The 16,782-nt window shown below is 38.2% G+C and overlaps 5 protein-coding genes across 5 annotated transcripts; all 5 read right to left on the reverse strand.

Annotated features, from left to right (window-relative positions):
* Positions 1-451: 451 nt before the first annotated feature.
* CCA1_3 (CCA tRNA nucleotidyltransferase, mitochondrial) lies at positions 452-907 on the reverse strand (the record flags this gene model as incomplete). The annotated part of the gene is made up of 1 exon (XM_066122490.1): positions 452-907. One exon carries the CDS (start codon positions 905-907, stop codon positions 452-454), a length of 456 nt encoding a protein of 151 aa, XP_065972500.1.
* Positions 908-1,121: 214 nt separating this feature from the next.
* CCA1_4 (CCA tRNA nucleotidyltransferase, mitochondrial) lies at positions 1,122-1,826 on the reverse strand (the record flags this gene model as incomplete). The annotated part of the gene is made up of 1 exon (XM_007816752.2): positions 1,122-1,826. The coding sequence occupies one exon, from the start codon at positions 1,824-1,826 to the stop codon at positions 1,122-1,124; it is 705 nt and encodes a 234-aa protein (XP_007814943.2).
* Positions 1,827-8,979: 7,153 nt separating this feature from the next.
* J3458_021229 (uncharacterized protein) lies at positions 8,980-9,294 on the reverse strand (the record flags this gene model as incomplete). The annotated part of the gene is made up of 1 exon (XM_007816751.2): positions 8,980-9,294. One exon carries the CDS (start codon positions 9,292-9,294, stop codon positions 8,980-8,982), a length of 315 nt encoding a protein of 104 aa, XP_007814942.2.
* Positions 9,295-10,846: 1,552 nt separating this feature from the next.
* Positions 10,847-11,332, reverse strand: J3458_021230 (uncharacterized protein; the record flags this gene model as incomplete). Its single annotated transcript, XM_066122491.1, has 1 exon — positions 10,847-11,332. One exon carries the CDS (start codon positions 11,330-11,332, stop codon positions 10,847-10,849), a length of 486 nt encoding a protein of 161 aa, XP_065972501.1.
* Positions 11,333-11,441: 109 nt separating this feature from the next.
* On the reverse strand, positions 11,442-15,065 carry J3458_021231 (uncharacterized protein; the record flags this gene model as incomplete). The annotated part of the gene is made up of 1 exon (XM_007816750.2): positions 11,442-15,065. One exon carries the CDS (start codon positions 15,063-15,065, stop codon positions 11,442-11,444), a length of 3,624 nt encoding a protein of 1,207 aa, XP_007814941.2.
* Positions 15,066-16,782: the final 1,717 nt, after the last annotated feature.

A 16,782-nucleotide genomic window follows, 5' to 3' on the forward strand; every position in this document is an offset into this window, starting at 1 on the left:
CCATCCGAGTTCTCCGTATGTACCTAGGTACCGTACCCAAGTAGATGGCTCTGGTTTCAATCTCCGAGTTGTCATCGCAAAAAAGTCCACTCGTGCCACGTGCCACGTGCCACGTGCCACGTATGTCTTCGAGGTCGCAATGCCATGTATGTCCCAAATACGTAGACCAAGCAGGACCTGCCCACCCGCCGGCGTACGGAGTAGACAAAGTGGAGAGACCTCCGTCAGTGCAGGAGGTTGTTATTTCTCCAGTCCGACATCACCCCTGACCATCACAAGGAATTCCCAGCTGCTCCTGTTGCCTCCAAAGCCACGCCTTGGCGGCTTCAACACCACCATCGACATGATCAAACTGCCACGCCACAAGGCCATCAAGTGCCGTCTCGAGGAACCTGCCCCCTTTCTGTAGGCCAAAGAGACCTTGAATCTCATTTCCGTCTAACAATGGCCGTTAGAGGTGGGCGTCTTGCAAGTCATTTTTCCATACAAAGTCGGCAAAAAGCAGAATCTCTCGCAATAGTGGCCCTTCGAGCAACTCCTCTTTTATCTGGGGTTCCTTTACGGAAGACACTGTTGAAGACGACGTTTGTGGAGCATACGCACTCTGGGCAAGCAGTACGTACGTGACTTGGGCAATCCAAAGGACGCCCCAGGAGCGAATTGCCATGCCAATGAGGCTTCGAGGAGGCGGCTTATCCGGCGGACCCGCGATAGTATCCACGATGGTGCGGATGGAATTGAAATTCTTGAGGGCACTCTCAAGAAGTTTGAATACTTTGGCCGGGGCTCGGATGGCTATTGCTGCCTCCTCGACCGCCTGTTTGAGCATAATTTGACGTAGTCCGGCAAACGGTGCATAGGCAGTCATTGTCCAGAGAAAATCCGCGTTTGCCTCACATTGAATCATCTTGCCGATATCGCTGCCGGCCTTTAAAAGGTGTTCGAGAAGCCAATAGGCCCGAGGCCAGGTGTTTGGCCACGGCAAGGACTTTGATTGCCCTAGACCAGGACATTAAGCCTGTACATCTGAAGCAGGGGCGAATCGAGACGGATGAGAACCGGAGTATAAAGATCTGTCTCGAAAAGAAGCTGAAATGCGACCGCTGGATTTGAACCTCTCATTATTTTGAGCAATTCAATGCCAATTCTGTCGCGCAACACAATGCCTTGGGTCCAATGGCAAAACCGAGCTTGCTACCAACTCGAATAAGCCGGAGAGTGCGCAAAGGGTCATCCATGAAGGTCTGGCGTGGGTCCAAAGGCGTCCTCATGATCCTCGATTCTAGATCATCTAACCCTTTCCCTGTGAGATCAACAACCTCTTGTCTCTCGAGATGAAAGAAAAGAGAATTGACCGTGGCGTCCCGGCGGAAAGCATCTTCCTCTGGGGTGCCGAATTGCATCTCGGGAGCTCGGCTGTGGCCATCGTAGACCTCTTTCCGAAGAATTACCAAATCGATATCTAAGCCAAATAGCTTGCCTCCTGCTGTTTCGAGATTCTTGGCTTTGTCGGCGTTTCTCTCCAATATGTGGAATCTGCTGAACCTGGCATCAGGTATGCCAAGTTCGATCGCTTTCTGGTGATACTTGGCTTGGATATCTGGTCTGGATGAAAAAGCCTCCAAGAACTTGCCAAAGTCCCTACCCGTGATGTTATTCAGCGCCTCATCAAGGTCCGAGGAGGGGATGTCGAGCAGTCGGTCACGAACCCATCCACCCGTGATCCAGATTTCGAGGCCGGGAAAATGCTGTGCGCATTCAAGCAAATACTCCCGCAGAAGCCCTTCAGCAGGCAGTAAACTGATTGTTCGCTTAGGCAACGGCATTGGCTCCAGTTCGTCTGAGCCTCACGTCAGTTGACAGACGCGGCAGACTGGAGACTAGAGATGAACTACGCGGATCAACTTTGATTCTCTTCGTCATAAACTCTATAGGAGTCGTAAGGAATTCGACGCAGGAATAACACCATGTGGGCCACAAGAAATGAGGGCACGTCAAGTTGCCCGGCCTGCAAATGTGAGTTCAGTTTTTGTAGCTCAAACGTTGGCTGAAGTGGTTGATGCTCTTTGGACATCGCTCTAGGTACGAGATTCTTTCGAGGTTCGTTCAGTCACGTGACCTACTGTGACTCAACGAGAGTCGAGCCTTGCGGAAGGGCTACTCACGGGGGCCAGAAGGTACGTGATTATCGCAGTTTCGTTAATTATAATATTGGTCAAGTTATTTCCTATATAATATTGATAAAATGACAAATGTAACTCCACCCCTGCTTATTTCCAGAGTATGGAACTGCCTGAGCTACAGAGTAGCTACCTTGGTACAATTTACTTTCCGAGGCTCACAACGGACCAATCCATCAGTTTTACATGATTTGTGATGAGACCCAGTGAAGTCGATGCATACTGGGTATCAGCTTTCAATCAAAATATATTTGGTCTGCTTCTATGAAACCTCGGGCAAGCTACCAGTCCAGATCTATTCAATTTTGGGGCTAGTCTTTGCATAAGGCTATTGAACCTCCCCCGATTTCGACCTTTGAGGACGGCGCTGCCAGTTTAGTACAGGCTTTCCCTGTTTTTGCGAATCGTTACTTTTCCAATCATACAACTTTTGAGTCTCTTTCACTGTCTTGCCTACGTAGTGGACTTCGACTTCTGAAAGCGGTGGATCGGGAACCGGCGGCCAGTCCAAGAAATTGGGGGCTTCTGTGTGGAAAGTAATTTGTTTCCCGGCTCGCCGCCTCTCACACCATTCCTCGAGTACCTGACGAAATTCCGAGACGGGGCGGTCTAGCTGAACATCTGGATGCTTCACCCATTCCTTGTGTTCAATAAGGGACATATCAACGCCAAAGGCCCCTTTCAATGGAAAATGGCGGCTATTCATCGGGGACCCCGATAAGCCCTAAAACGCCTCAAATAGCTGCTTTCCGATTGTACGAAAAGCCTTAAAAGAAGGCTCACGCTACTACCCTATTAAAGCCGAACCTTTAATAGCTGAATACCGTAAAACCTCTTAAATTAATTACTTTTTAGGTAACCTATTAAATAACCTTAATATTTATAAATAAGGGCCCTGTTTTTCGTACTTAAATAGCTTTAATTTAAAGGATAATTTTATTATTTAATTTACTTTTATAGCTATTAACGTAATAATTATAAGCTTAATTTACTATTAAATTTAAGATATTTTAACGTTAAATTATAATATATTTAAGGTTTTTAAGACTTAATTAACCTAACTATTAATATTAAAGGTTCTTTATTAGTAACCTTAATAGGTTTAAGAAGCTAGTTTTAATAGATTTTTATCGTTAAAAAGTACGCTATTAATTAGAGTATTTAGTATTTAATTAACTCTTAATAGCTTAATAAGGTAGCTATTATTCCTTTAAAAAAACCTTAACCTAGTAATATTAACCTTAAGGCTATAATAATTATAAACCTTAATAAAATTTAATTTAAGAGGCTTAAATTCCTTATAAATAACTATTAAATTAATATTTAAGCCTATTAAAGGTATTAAAAAGCTCTTTTAATTACTTAATAATTTATTATAAAGACTATTAGTAGTTATTATAATATAATAGCTATTAAAGATAGTATTTTAAGGTAATTAAAGCTACTATAAGCTTAGCTATAACTTATATTATAGGAATATAAAAGAGAGGTTTTATTAAAATATAAATTAATATTAAAGAGCGCTAATTATACGAAAATTAAAGCTTAAATTATAAGCTAATAAAAGGTATTAGTAAAAGCTTATTAAATTAACTTACTTAATATAAAAGAGCTTTAATTAACCTAAGATTTTATAGCTATAATAGCTTTAATTAACCTTATATTTTTAAGCTACTAGAATAATTATATTTTAAACCTCTTAAACCTTAATAAGAAAGGTTAAATAAATAAGGTTTTATTTAGCTTTTAAATTAATAATTTATATAAATAATATTACTAGTATTAAAAGGCTATAAAAGGTAAGAGTGGTTTTTTATTCTCTATCTTCTAAGAAAGCCTATTATTATTAAAGACCTTAAATGTATTATAAGTATTAAGCTAACTTAAAAATAATTAATAAAAAAGGTTAAAGATAGCTTTAAATTACCTTTATAATTAAAAATACTATTATTATTAATATTTATACTTAAATGAGCCTCTTAAAGACCTAATATAAAAGCCTAACACTAAAATTAAAGCTTAAATTTAATAAAAGCTATTAAACCCGTTTATTAAGGTAAAAGTTAATTAAGCTTATTAATAAGCTTTTAATTAAATTAATTAAAAGTAATAGAAAAACCTAAAAATAAAAGGTATTACGTTTTTAGGCTAACTTTAATAATAATAATAAGGTGTTCTTTAAATTAAAGGCTCTTAATAATAATAATAAGGTGTTCTTTAAAATAAAAGCTCTTATTAATAAGGTTCTTTATAAGATAAAGGCCTTTTATAAGTGCTAGGGTAATCTAAGCCTTAATAGTATTAAATTAAAGAAGCTAATAAATACTTTTTATAAGTATTAATTAAAGAAGCTTATAAATGGTTTTTATAAGCATTAAAAGCCTAAAAAATTAATAAATAATAAAGCTTATAAAGGTCTAGATATTAGAGGGCTTAAAAGGTTAAAAAATAAGGGTAGCTAATAGGGCTTAAAAACGTTAAAAACGCTAAAAACGCTTAAATTAATAAAAAAGGCTATAACTAATAAAAGCATAGGTTAAATCACGTGAAGTAAGTAGCCGCGTTATTTATCTAGTTAATCTATAAGAATATTTACCCTTTAAGAGACTCTTTTATTTTAAATTTTAGGTTAAATACATACATTTATAATAACTTTAATTAATTTATTAATTATTAAGTCCTTTAGTAGCTTAAGAAGCCTTTATAAGCGATATAAAGCTTTAAATTAAAGGCTATAAAAAGGTCTCTTTATAAATATAAATAGAGCTCTTTTAGCTAAAGTAAGTAGCCTTTATTTTAACCTTTTATATAAATATAGCTTTACTAAATAGCTTTCTAAAAAAGAGCTATAATTAAAACCTAGTTATAAGAGTTATATTAAAGGATAATAAGGTTATCTTTTATATAAGGTATTACTTTAAGTAGCTTATTATTAAATTTAATAAAATTTATTAAATTAAAAGCTTTTAATTTAATTTAACGCTACCTTAACCTTAAAAAATAGTCTCTTTTAACCTTTAATACTAATAGCTAGGCTACTTAAACGTAAATAGCTCCTAAATATTTAATCTAATAGACTATTAAATTAAAGATTTAAGGCCTTATATAAATTAATTATAAAGCCTATTTTAAGGGTAAGGCTAAAAGGGTTATCTCTCGTAAAAGCCCTTAAATAATAAGCCTAAGACCCTTTTAAAGAATTTACATTAATATCTTTTAATTTAAGCCTAGCTATAATAATAACTTTTAATAAGTTAATAGCTTTAGTAGTTAAAGACGAATTCTTAGGCCTTTTAACGGTCTTTAAGCTTAAAAATACCACTTAAGATACCCTATTATTAGCCCTTTAATTATTTAAGGCTTGAATTTAAAGGTAGTATTAAGTTCCAGAGCATTAATAAGAAAACTATATTTTCATTTTTTAAAAAAGCTTAAATAATTAATAATAAATCTAATAAAATACTTGAATTATAATAATAAATACCTAAATTAGCTAATATTATAACCAATTAGCTTATATAAAAGAGTGGGTCCTTTTAGCTTATTATAAGCTTAAAAACTAGATTATGTAATTTTCTAAAAACATACTACACTACACTACACTACAAAAACTACATTTTGTAGTTTTTGAAGTTCTAGGCTTATAAGAGCTTATAAGGACCCACTTTTTTATGTTAGCTTATAGTATAAAATTCATACTATTTATCCGTAAAACTTATAATCTTATAAGTATTTTATTAGATTTAATATTATTTATTATATTCGAAACTATAAAAACTATAAAACTACAAAACTACACTACTTCTAATGCTCTAGTATCAACTAGGCATCTGTCGAATCTATCGAGATAACGATAGAAGCCTTTAGACGGCCTACGAGGCCTAGATTAACTATAAAGGTATTATTAATAAGCTTATATTACCGTATACACCCGCTTAAAACGGCTCTACTAAAAGGTTTAAGGGTATTCTAGGGTTAAAAGCTTGTATAATATAGCTAGTAGCTAACCTTTCTACTAAATTATAGCCTAAGATTTAGAAAGCTATTACTTACCTTTATAATCTATTACTATAATAAGGCATAAACTAAAAGACGCCCTTTTAATAGCTTTAATAGTAGCTCTAATTAAATAATCGTAATATAAGTTATTTAAATAAGCCTAATATTATATATTTAGTTGCGTATAGCTATAGGGCCTATCTATTAACCTAGAAAGCCCTTTAAGGCATTTAAAAATAAGCTTTTAAGATAATAGCTCACGTAAAAATTAGCTATCTTATTAAATATAACTCTATTAATATCTTTCCATATATAGATTTTATTAAAATTAAAAGTTAAATAAGTTAAAGATATAACCTTTAATAAAAAAACCTTTTATTAAGGCTAAATTTATTAAATTTAATTATAAAAGCTATAATAGCTTAAATTTTAACTTATATTAAGTCTAATAATAATAGTAATATTAATAAGATATAATCTATTATTAAAGTTAATACTTAAGGCCTTTAAGCTAATTAAAAAGAAAGTTAATTATTTGAATTTAATACTTTTAAAGACTTTAAATCTAATATAAGCGGCCCTTATTAAGATCTTTTAACGCTAGCTTAATTAGAGCCTTTTAACTAAGATAAAAGGCCTTAATAGTTATAATAAATTTCTAATAAAGCTCTTAATAGCTTTTATAATAGCTTTTTAATTAAACGGCTTAAAAGGCTATATAAAAGAAGCTTACCTTTTAAACCTTAATATTAAAAAGAGCTATAAAAGTACCCTTATAAGCTTAAATTTAAAAAAGCTACTTAAGCTAAATATAATACCTTAACTAGCTAAGAGACCTTTTAACTTATTTAACCTAATTAAATAAAGCGGCTATATTACCTATTACTATTAACTTAAGTATTTAAATATAAATATAATAAATACGAAGTTCGTTAATAAATTTAAGGCCCGTTTATACGTATAAGATAACCTTTAACTATTAAATAATAAGAAAACCTATATTATAATCTTAGCTAAAAGGTTATTTTAAACCCTAATAGCTATTATAATTAAATTTAACCTTAAAGTTAAGTAGCTTAACGTAGTAAATGCCTTTATAAATAGCTTAATTAATAAAGAAGTTTACGTTAAATTTCCTAAAAGCTTTAAAAGGCTTAATTAAATAATAAGGCTACTATAAGCTCTATATAAGCTACGAAAATTAGTCTTATTATAGTAATAGTCCCTTAATAAGACCTTTAAGCTATTAGGTTTAATATCTTATTTAAAAGACTCTTATATCTTTAATAGCCTAATATTAATAGTCTTTTTTTACGTTAATAATATTATTTTTTTATACTAATAAATAGCTTTTAAAGCTATTAATTAGATAATTTAAAAGCTTAAATTAACCTATAATATAAAAAACCTTAATAAGTTATAATAGTTTTTAGGTATTTAAGTCCTTTAAGATAAGGCTACTTATAAGCTTTAGCTATATTAGGATTTTTATATTAAAAAATTAGCTATAAAATTTAATATTCCTAAAAGAGATAGCTTTAAAGAAAGTTTAATACCTAGAAATTAATTAAAACTTAATTTAGGTATTATAACTATTAATTAAATTCATTAATACTAACAGATAATTAGCTCTATTAATTATATTATAGTTATTAAAAGACCTAATATAATTAAACTAATAGTTAAGCTAGCTAAATTCCTCTTTAATCCATTAAAAATCCACTAATAAGTTACTAATTAAGTTATTAAATACTTATATTTAACGTAATACCTAGCAATTAAATTTAATGAAAGTCCTAATAACTTAAAGCTTTAAATAGCTTTTAATATTACCTTTATAAACGATTAATAGACCTAAAAGTTATTATAAGGCTTAATAATTTAATTATTTAATAGACCTATTAGTTAAATAGCTAGTAAGTAAAATACAGTTATAATATCGTCTATTAAAGCTGAATTATTAGCTTTTATACATATAATTAAAGAGACTATTATAATATTTAAGCTTTTCTAATAGCTAAACCTTTAATTAAATTATTTAAAGCCTATAATATAATATAATAATTTATAAACGATTCGGCTTATTAATAATAACCTTTTAAGGCTTAAAATTACTCTTTATTATATTAATATTTATAATAATTAAATTTAATAAGCCTATTAATAAGAGACCTTTAATATTAAATTTATTCAAAGCACTAATAATTTAACTAATAAATTAATAAAGATTCTAATAGGCTAATAATTTAACCACTTTATTAAGTAATTAAAGCTTATTAATATTATTAGTATTATTAAAAGAGCTTAAATTAACTAATTTAGCTTACTTTAATAGCTATTAATAGCTTTAATAGCTAACTATTAATTTAATTTATAAGAGTATATTAACGTTAAAGGCCCCTTTTAATAGAAAATAACTATTATTTATTAGAGACCCTAATAAGCCTTAAAACACCTTAAATAGCTGCTTTTTAATTATATAAAAAGCCTTAAAAGAAGGCTTATACTACCACCCTATTAAAGCTAAACCTTTAATAGTTAAATATTATAGAACCCCTTAAATTAATTACTTTTTAGGTAACCTGTTAAACGACCTTAATATCTATAAATAAGGGCCTGTTTTTCGTACCTAGATAGCTTTAATTTAAAGGATAATTCCACTATTTAATCTGCTTCCATAGCTGTCAACGTAATAGGACACGTCTTGATCCTCATGTCTGATGGCACGAAGATCATCGTTGCGAGTGATTATCTCGTACATGGTGAATAAAGTTCCCTCGATATCATTTCGCGCCTCTGATTATCCCGTCCTTCCGATGCGCGCGGAAAAGTTGAAATCAAAAAGCATCAAGGCATCTGTTGCCTCATGTATGAGGAGGTTCCGCGGCGCGATATCCTGATGAGCAATGCCGAAATTCAGATTCAACTCATCAATAACGTTAATAAGCCGGTGAAGCCATTTAAGCTTAAATGTGCGTGTATTGTTCTCTCCCAGGGTACCCCCGGGGATGTAGACGGTTGTAAAACCAACGAACCGCCCTTCGAGTTCATCCACGACTATGCTATTGAAAGGAACAATGTTTGGGTGCTTGGGCAGACGCATCCATAAACTCATTTCATGCTAGGCAAATAACAGGTGTTAAAAGAGAAAGTAGTATTTGAAGATTAGCTAGACTTGAGTTAGATGTTGGAGAGAAGAGTGGCTTGGACTCACTTGCCTTTTTAGTAAGTTCAGAGGAGTGTGGACATAAAACAAGGTCAAAATTTGGACTAAGTCTATCAATCTCTTTGAGGTCTGCTCTTGAGATGACTTGAACTCCTTCTGGGCGTTGCACACTATCGAGCGGTGGATAGTAGACACACCGCGTCTCGTCAGTCTTTGGATCTGTGGATGTCGATATCAAGTTGCCGTCAGGAGAGACGTGAATGGCGTAGATGTCCGGCGCGAGGCTGTCAATATGCTTCATGAGCTGTTCGATTGCAGGATCCGCTGATTCAAGCTCATCATCCATGGTGACTGAAACGAGCCGTCGTTGGTCCTGGTCGATAACGTACCAGGTGCTTGGGCCTCCAGGGTAAATGACGCCGCTTGTGGCGAAGAATCTATCGTCTGAATCGATCATATTAAACCTAGAAGAAGCCCACGGGGACGGGTCACAACCTCGAGTTGAGGTGGGAGGGCAGCTAGGCTAAGGACCGGTATTTTGTATATAACTTGGCAAATGAGAGAGGCTGAGAGCCCGAAAAAGACGTGAAATATGCGCAAAAGACAAAGAATCTGGACTGACTGAGAATTATTCCACTATTTGAAGTCTGTAGAAGGACTTGGTGAGGTGAAATGGGGAAAGAATTGTAGGGCAAAAGGCAACTGCGAGGCAATGGAGGACACGACGTGATTTTTTGTGGCTAGCGCATCTGCGAAACTTTTGATTGGGTGCTGGATCTGTTAGAATAGGCGAGTAGTAACGTGGAGATAACGATAACGGGTACTCTAGCGCATGTATATATAGTAGCCTGTAGGAAGGTCTCTTTACTTGGAGGTTAAGGGATAAGGTTAATATAATATAACAAATAATACTTTATACTTTTAATAGGTTATAAGCTTAAATAATATACGCTATTATATATAATTATAATAAATAAGGTATAAGCTTTATAATTATTAAATATTATTAAAAAGATTATATTTTAAAAAATTATTATAAAACTTATTAACTTAGCTTATATATTAATAATTATGAGAAAAATAACTTATTAATAAACTACTTTTTATTTTATTTAATAAAATTATCTATATTAATAATTTTTTACTTTAATACATATATTAGCAACTTAGCACCCTTTCCGGCAAACTCAGACATCGCCATCCTGCAAGCAGCATGTTTGTGCTTCCTTCAAGTTCACATACCGATCCGCCACCTAGCAGTCTTTCAATACCCAAGTAAAATCATTCATCTTGGCAAACACTCTACTATTATAAAACCTATAATCTGAATACTCTAGTTATTGTCAATCTCCATCCTAATACTCGCTGCCTTCACCGAAGAACCGATGCTCAGGATGAATAAAACTTTTGGACCGATAACATTTGAAACAAAGGCGGTATACCTCGCACTCATAGCACCTGTAGTATACACCAACTAGAAGCTGCCAGACAGTATTAATTACTACCAGCCACTACCGCCCCAAACCAGCTTTCCTAACTTGGAGTAGACACTTACAGTCAGACATGCGTCACAATAATCAAGTTTGCTGTAAACTCTGGCCTTTTTGGCATTCCGGGACCAAATCTCCCACCTTTGTCTTCTAGGTCCGCTGTCGTCTCTGCCTCTTGTCTCCAAGAACTCGACAATTTCAGCAGGCAGACCATAGTGCCTCGCAAGTTTCAAAGCGTCCCACTTCTGATCAAGTCCTAGGCCCTCCACATATAAATCCGCGCCATTTTCCAGGAGTGTTTTTAGGATATCGAACCTCTGAGTCGGTGCGTTCAGCACTCCGGGGCATTCTCGCATGCTCCAAAGTAGAGGTGTCCAATGATCTGCGTCCTGGGCGTTGACGACATCTTCACCTCTCTCCCTAGCTTTCTCTAGTATGGACTGAACCAAATCGAGTTCGCCACAGAGAAATGCATGATGAAGAGGACCTCTCCCCATTTTGTCAGGCACAAACAGATCAGCACCGAACTCAGGCTTGCAAAGAAGCTCGACTGCATCTTATCCTTGATATAGGGCAAAGTGAATAGCTCTGCGGCCAATCATGTCCTCAAGCGTCGACTTTTGCTCCCTTTTTTCGTAATGTCTTGGCGACATCAAATTCGAGGTTGAGAACTGCTAAATTCAGGGGCCCTCCCCACCACATGCTGCTTACAGTTGGGTCGGCTTTATTCTCGGCATCCTCGAGTAAGTATTTTATGATGCTATCCTTTTCCTCACCTGGATTCCGTTGCAGGGCTGCATGGAGTGGACTCCCAAAAATTCCTGGATGGATGATGTTTGTGTCTGCTCCGTGCTTACACAGCAACTTGACCATCTCGAACGAAGCGAAGACGCAGGCAAGTATTAGCGGTCCGCCAAACGGCCCGCCGTCAGTGTTGACCATGGCGCCATTAGAGATCAGGAATAGAGTAATTTCCACGTTGTTGTCCCATACTGCTTTGCAAAGAGGCGTGTAACCGTCCTTTGCAGGACTATTCACGTTTGAGCCTCTACGAACGAGTGATTTGATGATTGAATCGTCAGGTCTCCTCGTCTTAAAGTCAGTGGCGCAGTTTAGAACAGAATTACCGCATCTGTCTTTTGCTTCCTCCAGATTTATGCCATACTCTAAAAGCATTCTCACTATGGCGGCGTTGCCCCTTTGGACAGCCTTGATTAACTGATCAGTCCCTCTGGATGGAAGCTTGCGGGGATCTGCCCCAGCATCCAGGAGACGACGGACGGCTGCGGCTTGATCTTTGATAATGGCCTGATTCAGAGCCTTTTGTTTGACATCTGGTTCGACCTTGTCTCCCGCTTCTAGCAACGCCTCAAGAACGGCATCGCAGCTAGCCGAAGACGCAAATAAGATCGGGGTATTCCCTTTATGTGTCCTGGCGTTTACATCAGCTCCATTCTGTAACAATAGGCGAATGACATCAGCGTTGGCGCAACCAGCATGAACTGGCCGCCATCCCTGTTCATCTTCCGTTTCTACATCTGCTCCTGCTTCGATCAAGATTCGGGCAATCCTGACGTTTCCGCAGCTAGCTGCCTGATGTAGTGGTGTCCGCCCGCATTGATCCTTATTTTTGAGAGGAACTTGAAGGCGAACTAAGAAGCGCACGACATCTTCTCGGTCATGTGAAATGGCGAGATTGAGGGCGTTCCCGAGTGCTAAATTAGTTTTCGCTGGCAAGCACTCCCCGCCGCCGTGTGTAACAATAGCTTCAATGGCTTGTAATGGGTATTCTTGTGTAATTGCCTCCGTAAGAAAGCCCGAATACCTCTCTAAGAAAAACCCGGAATCACTCTGCAACATGTCGCAATACACTGGTCCGACTCCAGATCTCATTGCTTTTTTCATGGCCTCAGCATAAATATCATATTTTGGGTTGACCGAGTTTTGGATGTAATTCCACGTGATATTCCAGCATTTGACATGTCCGGTATCGATGACTGTATTTACCATTGACATTGCGACGTCTGCCTCGATATTATGTAATTTTCGAGACTTCAAGAGAAAGTCTAGAGCACGATAATTCCCAAATTCGATGGCAAGCTTGGCGGCTGTGTCGTAACGATTCGTCACCTCGTTCTGTGAGGCTTCATCGCTCGTTAGGAAGCTGACGATTTCAGCCTGTCCATATTTACACGCGAGTTCCAACAGCCTGGCATTGTCTGTATGTGTGGAGGAGATGTCACAGCAGACGACAAGCAGCTTTACCGCTTCGAGATTCCCCCTTATGCAAGCGTATTGTAGAGCTGAATGTTCTGGAACTAGAGCATTCTTCAAGCCTGTAGCGGTGGCCAATGTAAGGAGCATTTGAACAATCGTTATCGCTCCCACTGAAGACGCTCGATGAAGGAGAAGATTGACGTCTTGAATTCTCTGAGGGCGTTCAAGGCCAAATTTCACCGCTTCAATCGCCACTTGGGTGTTCCTTGACTGGATTGCGGAGAGGATCACGTTATCCAAGGCCTGAAACGACGAAGTTGAATGTTTAAGCAACTCGAGAACCGTGTTCAACTCACCATTTCCGGCTGCAGCTTCTAGAGACTGTGTGACCTCTTGGTGAAAGTGTTCGTCGGATGCTTCTGGTGATCTCATGCCAATGACTTCAGGTAATGCTCTAGAAAGACCGTGGCTTGCGACGATTGTCATGGGACTGCCTCTTTCAATACTACCCCGTGTGAAAGGGTTTTGGAGGGCCCAGCGCATACTTGCCCAAGCACCCACTACCCAGGTATTCTTCCAGAAATTCTCTGATTGATGAGTGCTGTATAATTTTCCGGCCTCGGAGAGCTCAGCGTGGCTGAGACACCATCGCACGGCATAGTTCAGAAAGCTCTTCCGCCATTCCACCGCAAAAACCGCTTTATGTGAACGACGATACGCTCTGATAGATTCTCTGCTCCGGGTGCTCATGAATTCGAAGCACATGTTTGCAATCTCCTCATGAGCCTGCTCCTGTGATGATTTAAACGGTGATTTATCCGATAAAAGATACCTGCGAAGGCTGGGGTGAGCCAACTGAACCTCAATTTTGTTGATTTGCACTAAGCCACGTAGAGGTATCTGAATTCTGGGGTGTAATCTTAGGCTAGGAGAGCTCTCCCATTTTGCAGGCTGAGATTCCTCGCCCCATCCAGCCAGTTCATTAAGCTCCGACACGCTAAGTGGTCGGAAGGAATAGATTAACAGATTCAAAATGTTGCTTAGAAACCGGTCCATCGGCACAGGTAAAAATGACAGAATGGCTTTGAATACGCTTTCGGGTGTCACGGCAGATGATGATGGAATCTGCGCAACTAACCGATCGATGGATGAACTCGAACTTCGGGCTTGATACCAATCCACAACCATCATGCGCAGGTCTTTGTCCTCTTTGCATTCTCGCAAGAGATGAGAGAGATCGATGTAATCACTTTCGGCTCTGGAGCCCGCGCGCGCGAGCCTTAACAGCTCGAATTCGACGTCAAGATCTTCAACAGCCGCCGGTTTGAACATGGTCTCTATATCCTCCGTGAGGCATGTTTGAGCCGATTCTTTGCCGTTGTCTTCGTTTCTAGCAAAGGTATCATTTTCAGCTGCTACCACGGCGTCAAGGCTGCTTGTTTCGATCTTGGGCTTCTCCTCAGCATTGACGCAAAGTTGTGGCCAGAGTGCCATTTCTCCGGGCTGCGCATCCTTCAAAGTTGTGACCAAAAGCTTGAGATTGAGCTCGCACTCCTCAGCCAGCTTATTCAAGTTCGTCAAGAACCAGTCGCAAGAGGTTATGCCTTCTTCCAGGCCCCCTAACATAATAATAACACCTGTATCTGAGGCTCCTAGATTCAGCATCATTTCCATGAAGAATGCAAATAAATCGTCTCGGTTCCACCATTTATATTGTTCAAAATTGCGGAATATCTTTCGACAGGCGCTGGTTATATTTTCCCGAGCAGCACCTTCGTAACGCCGGGAAGTAATCTGTGCCAAAACGGTATAGAGCATAGATTTGATTGAATTCCGCCGAACGTCAGAAGACGAAAACTCAAAGTAAAGGCAAACTGAGCTCTGCGAACTTGATTTCCCCCTCTTGCTCACATAATGGAATAGGCATTCTGCAGCTTGAGCGGCGATCTTGCCAGAACTAAGAGGAAGCGCGAGGCGCTCCAACCCGTTACCTCTTTGCCAGTCCTGGAACATTTGTTGGCTAGTGATCTTTTCAACTTGTCCGGAACATTTTACCGGCGACTCTAGTGGAAATTGCGGAGGCGCCTGCGAGGCGAGAGATAGAATGTACCATCCACCATTATATTCTGCATATGTTGATCAGTACATCACTCAGGCTTGGGGAACATTGCCATTAACTGACCCCCAGGCCACGACTCTGATTTCAACAGACTTTCAATGCAAATATTTGGCATCTCAAATGCCATATCGATATGTGATAATTTGGTAGGTGTGGGGGCCTCGGAAGGAAGCGACATAGTTGTTACATATTCGTCGAACACCTGGTGTTTGGAGTTATTATCGGGTCCCATCGAAGTTTCGCACATCGACTTGTTATAAAGGGGTTCGAGTCTTACCCTCATAGTAGGATCTTCATGGCACGAAAATACACTGATCAAGTTGGCCCATATTGTCAATCTCGACTCCGCAAAGGCGAAGTTGACTTCTTGTATCCAGTCCGCAATGCTACCAGTAATAGCCCAAGCATTTTCCTCGTTCATACAGGGAGAGTTTTTGGGGAGGAGTAGCTTGATCAAATCTCTTCTGAGTTTATACGTTCCATAGCTTCGATGAGGGCAGCCAAGGAATACCTTTGTTTTGTCAGTCGCCATGTTCAATTTTGTTCTTGACAAGTTTGCCTCACTATTGCAATGATTTTGGTGAAAATACAGCCATATCTCTCAACATTCTGCACTGCGAGAACTAATGCCTAAGCAAGTAAAAGTCAAATCATGGACTCATTGGCCAGTGGGGCGGAAGTTGTCATACTTCTTTGATCAAAGTACCACCGACATCATGGCCGATGAAAACGAGACGATTTTCCTATCGTAATCGTGTTAGATTTTGTTAATGATCTGACCGAAGTACAGTTAATCTAAGGTGGCCGTTGTGGAAGCATAGTGACACTTGGTGATACTCGGCGATACTATTCCACCCATATGGGGAACAAACCTGTGCATCATTCTTCCTCAAATCCATCAAAGCGTCGAGTAGCCTGAGCGCTTGAAGTCTTGCGCCACTTCTAGTGAAGATGCCTCCGCGTTCGTCTAAAACGGGGTAGTTGTACGAGGAAACTCGACTTTTGGGGATATGCTTGGTGGATATTTCGGGGAGCCAACTTGATCTCACGTTGTCCTTGGAGGAGCTCCAGTAATTCCATTGAGCCCTTAACAATCCAGGGACGGCTACAACACTTCAGAGAATTAGTAGGCTAATGTATTTTATATGGAACGAAAAGGAAAAAAGATGGACATCTAGAGGGCACCGGGCACCGGAGACACGAACTCAACTAAAATTCCGGCTTGGCCCTTTGCTAGGATGTTCAAACCTTGGGTATGCTTTTCCATGGCTATTTGCTGTGAAATTCGATAGCTGAGTATTTCGATCACGGGAAGCCCATGACGGATTCTAGAAAGTCTTGTTCGAGAACAGCTGGATATCTGCTGATCGGTCCTAGTATCCCAACATATTCTCGAGTATCAAGACGGTGAAAGTCAGGGGGTTGGTAAGACGGCTGTTACTGCGTAGTTGTTTGCCAATTCACCAAGCTAACCAGTCAGGCACCTCCATTCCGTAATGTACCAAGCCCTGTTCGTAACGCTTGACCTTACTCTATGTAGCAAGTGATGCGCAACTGATAAGCGCCGTGGTGACAGCCAGAGTCGGGCCACATCTGGTCGAAGGCCATGCT

The sequence above is a fragment of the Metarhizium acridum genome (genome assembly GCF_019434415.1).
Source record: "Metarhizium acridum strain ARSEF 324 chromosome Unknown scaffold_578, whole genome shotgun sequence".
In the NCBI taxonomy this organism is placed as follows: Eukaryota; Fungi; Ascomycota; class Sordariomycetes; order Hypocreales; family Clavicipitaceae; genus Metarhizium; species Metarhizium acridum.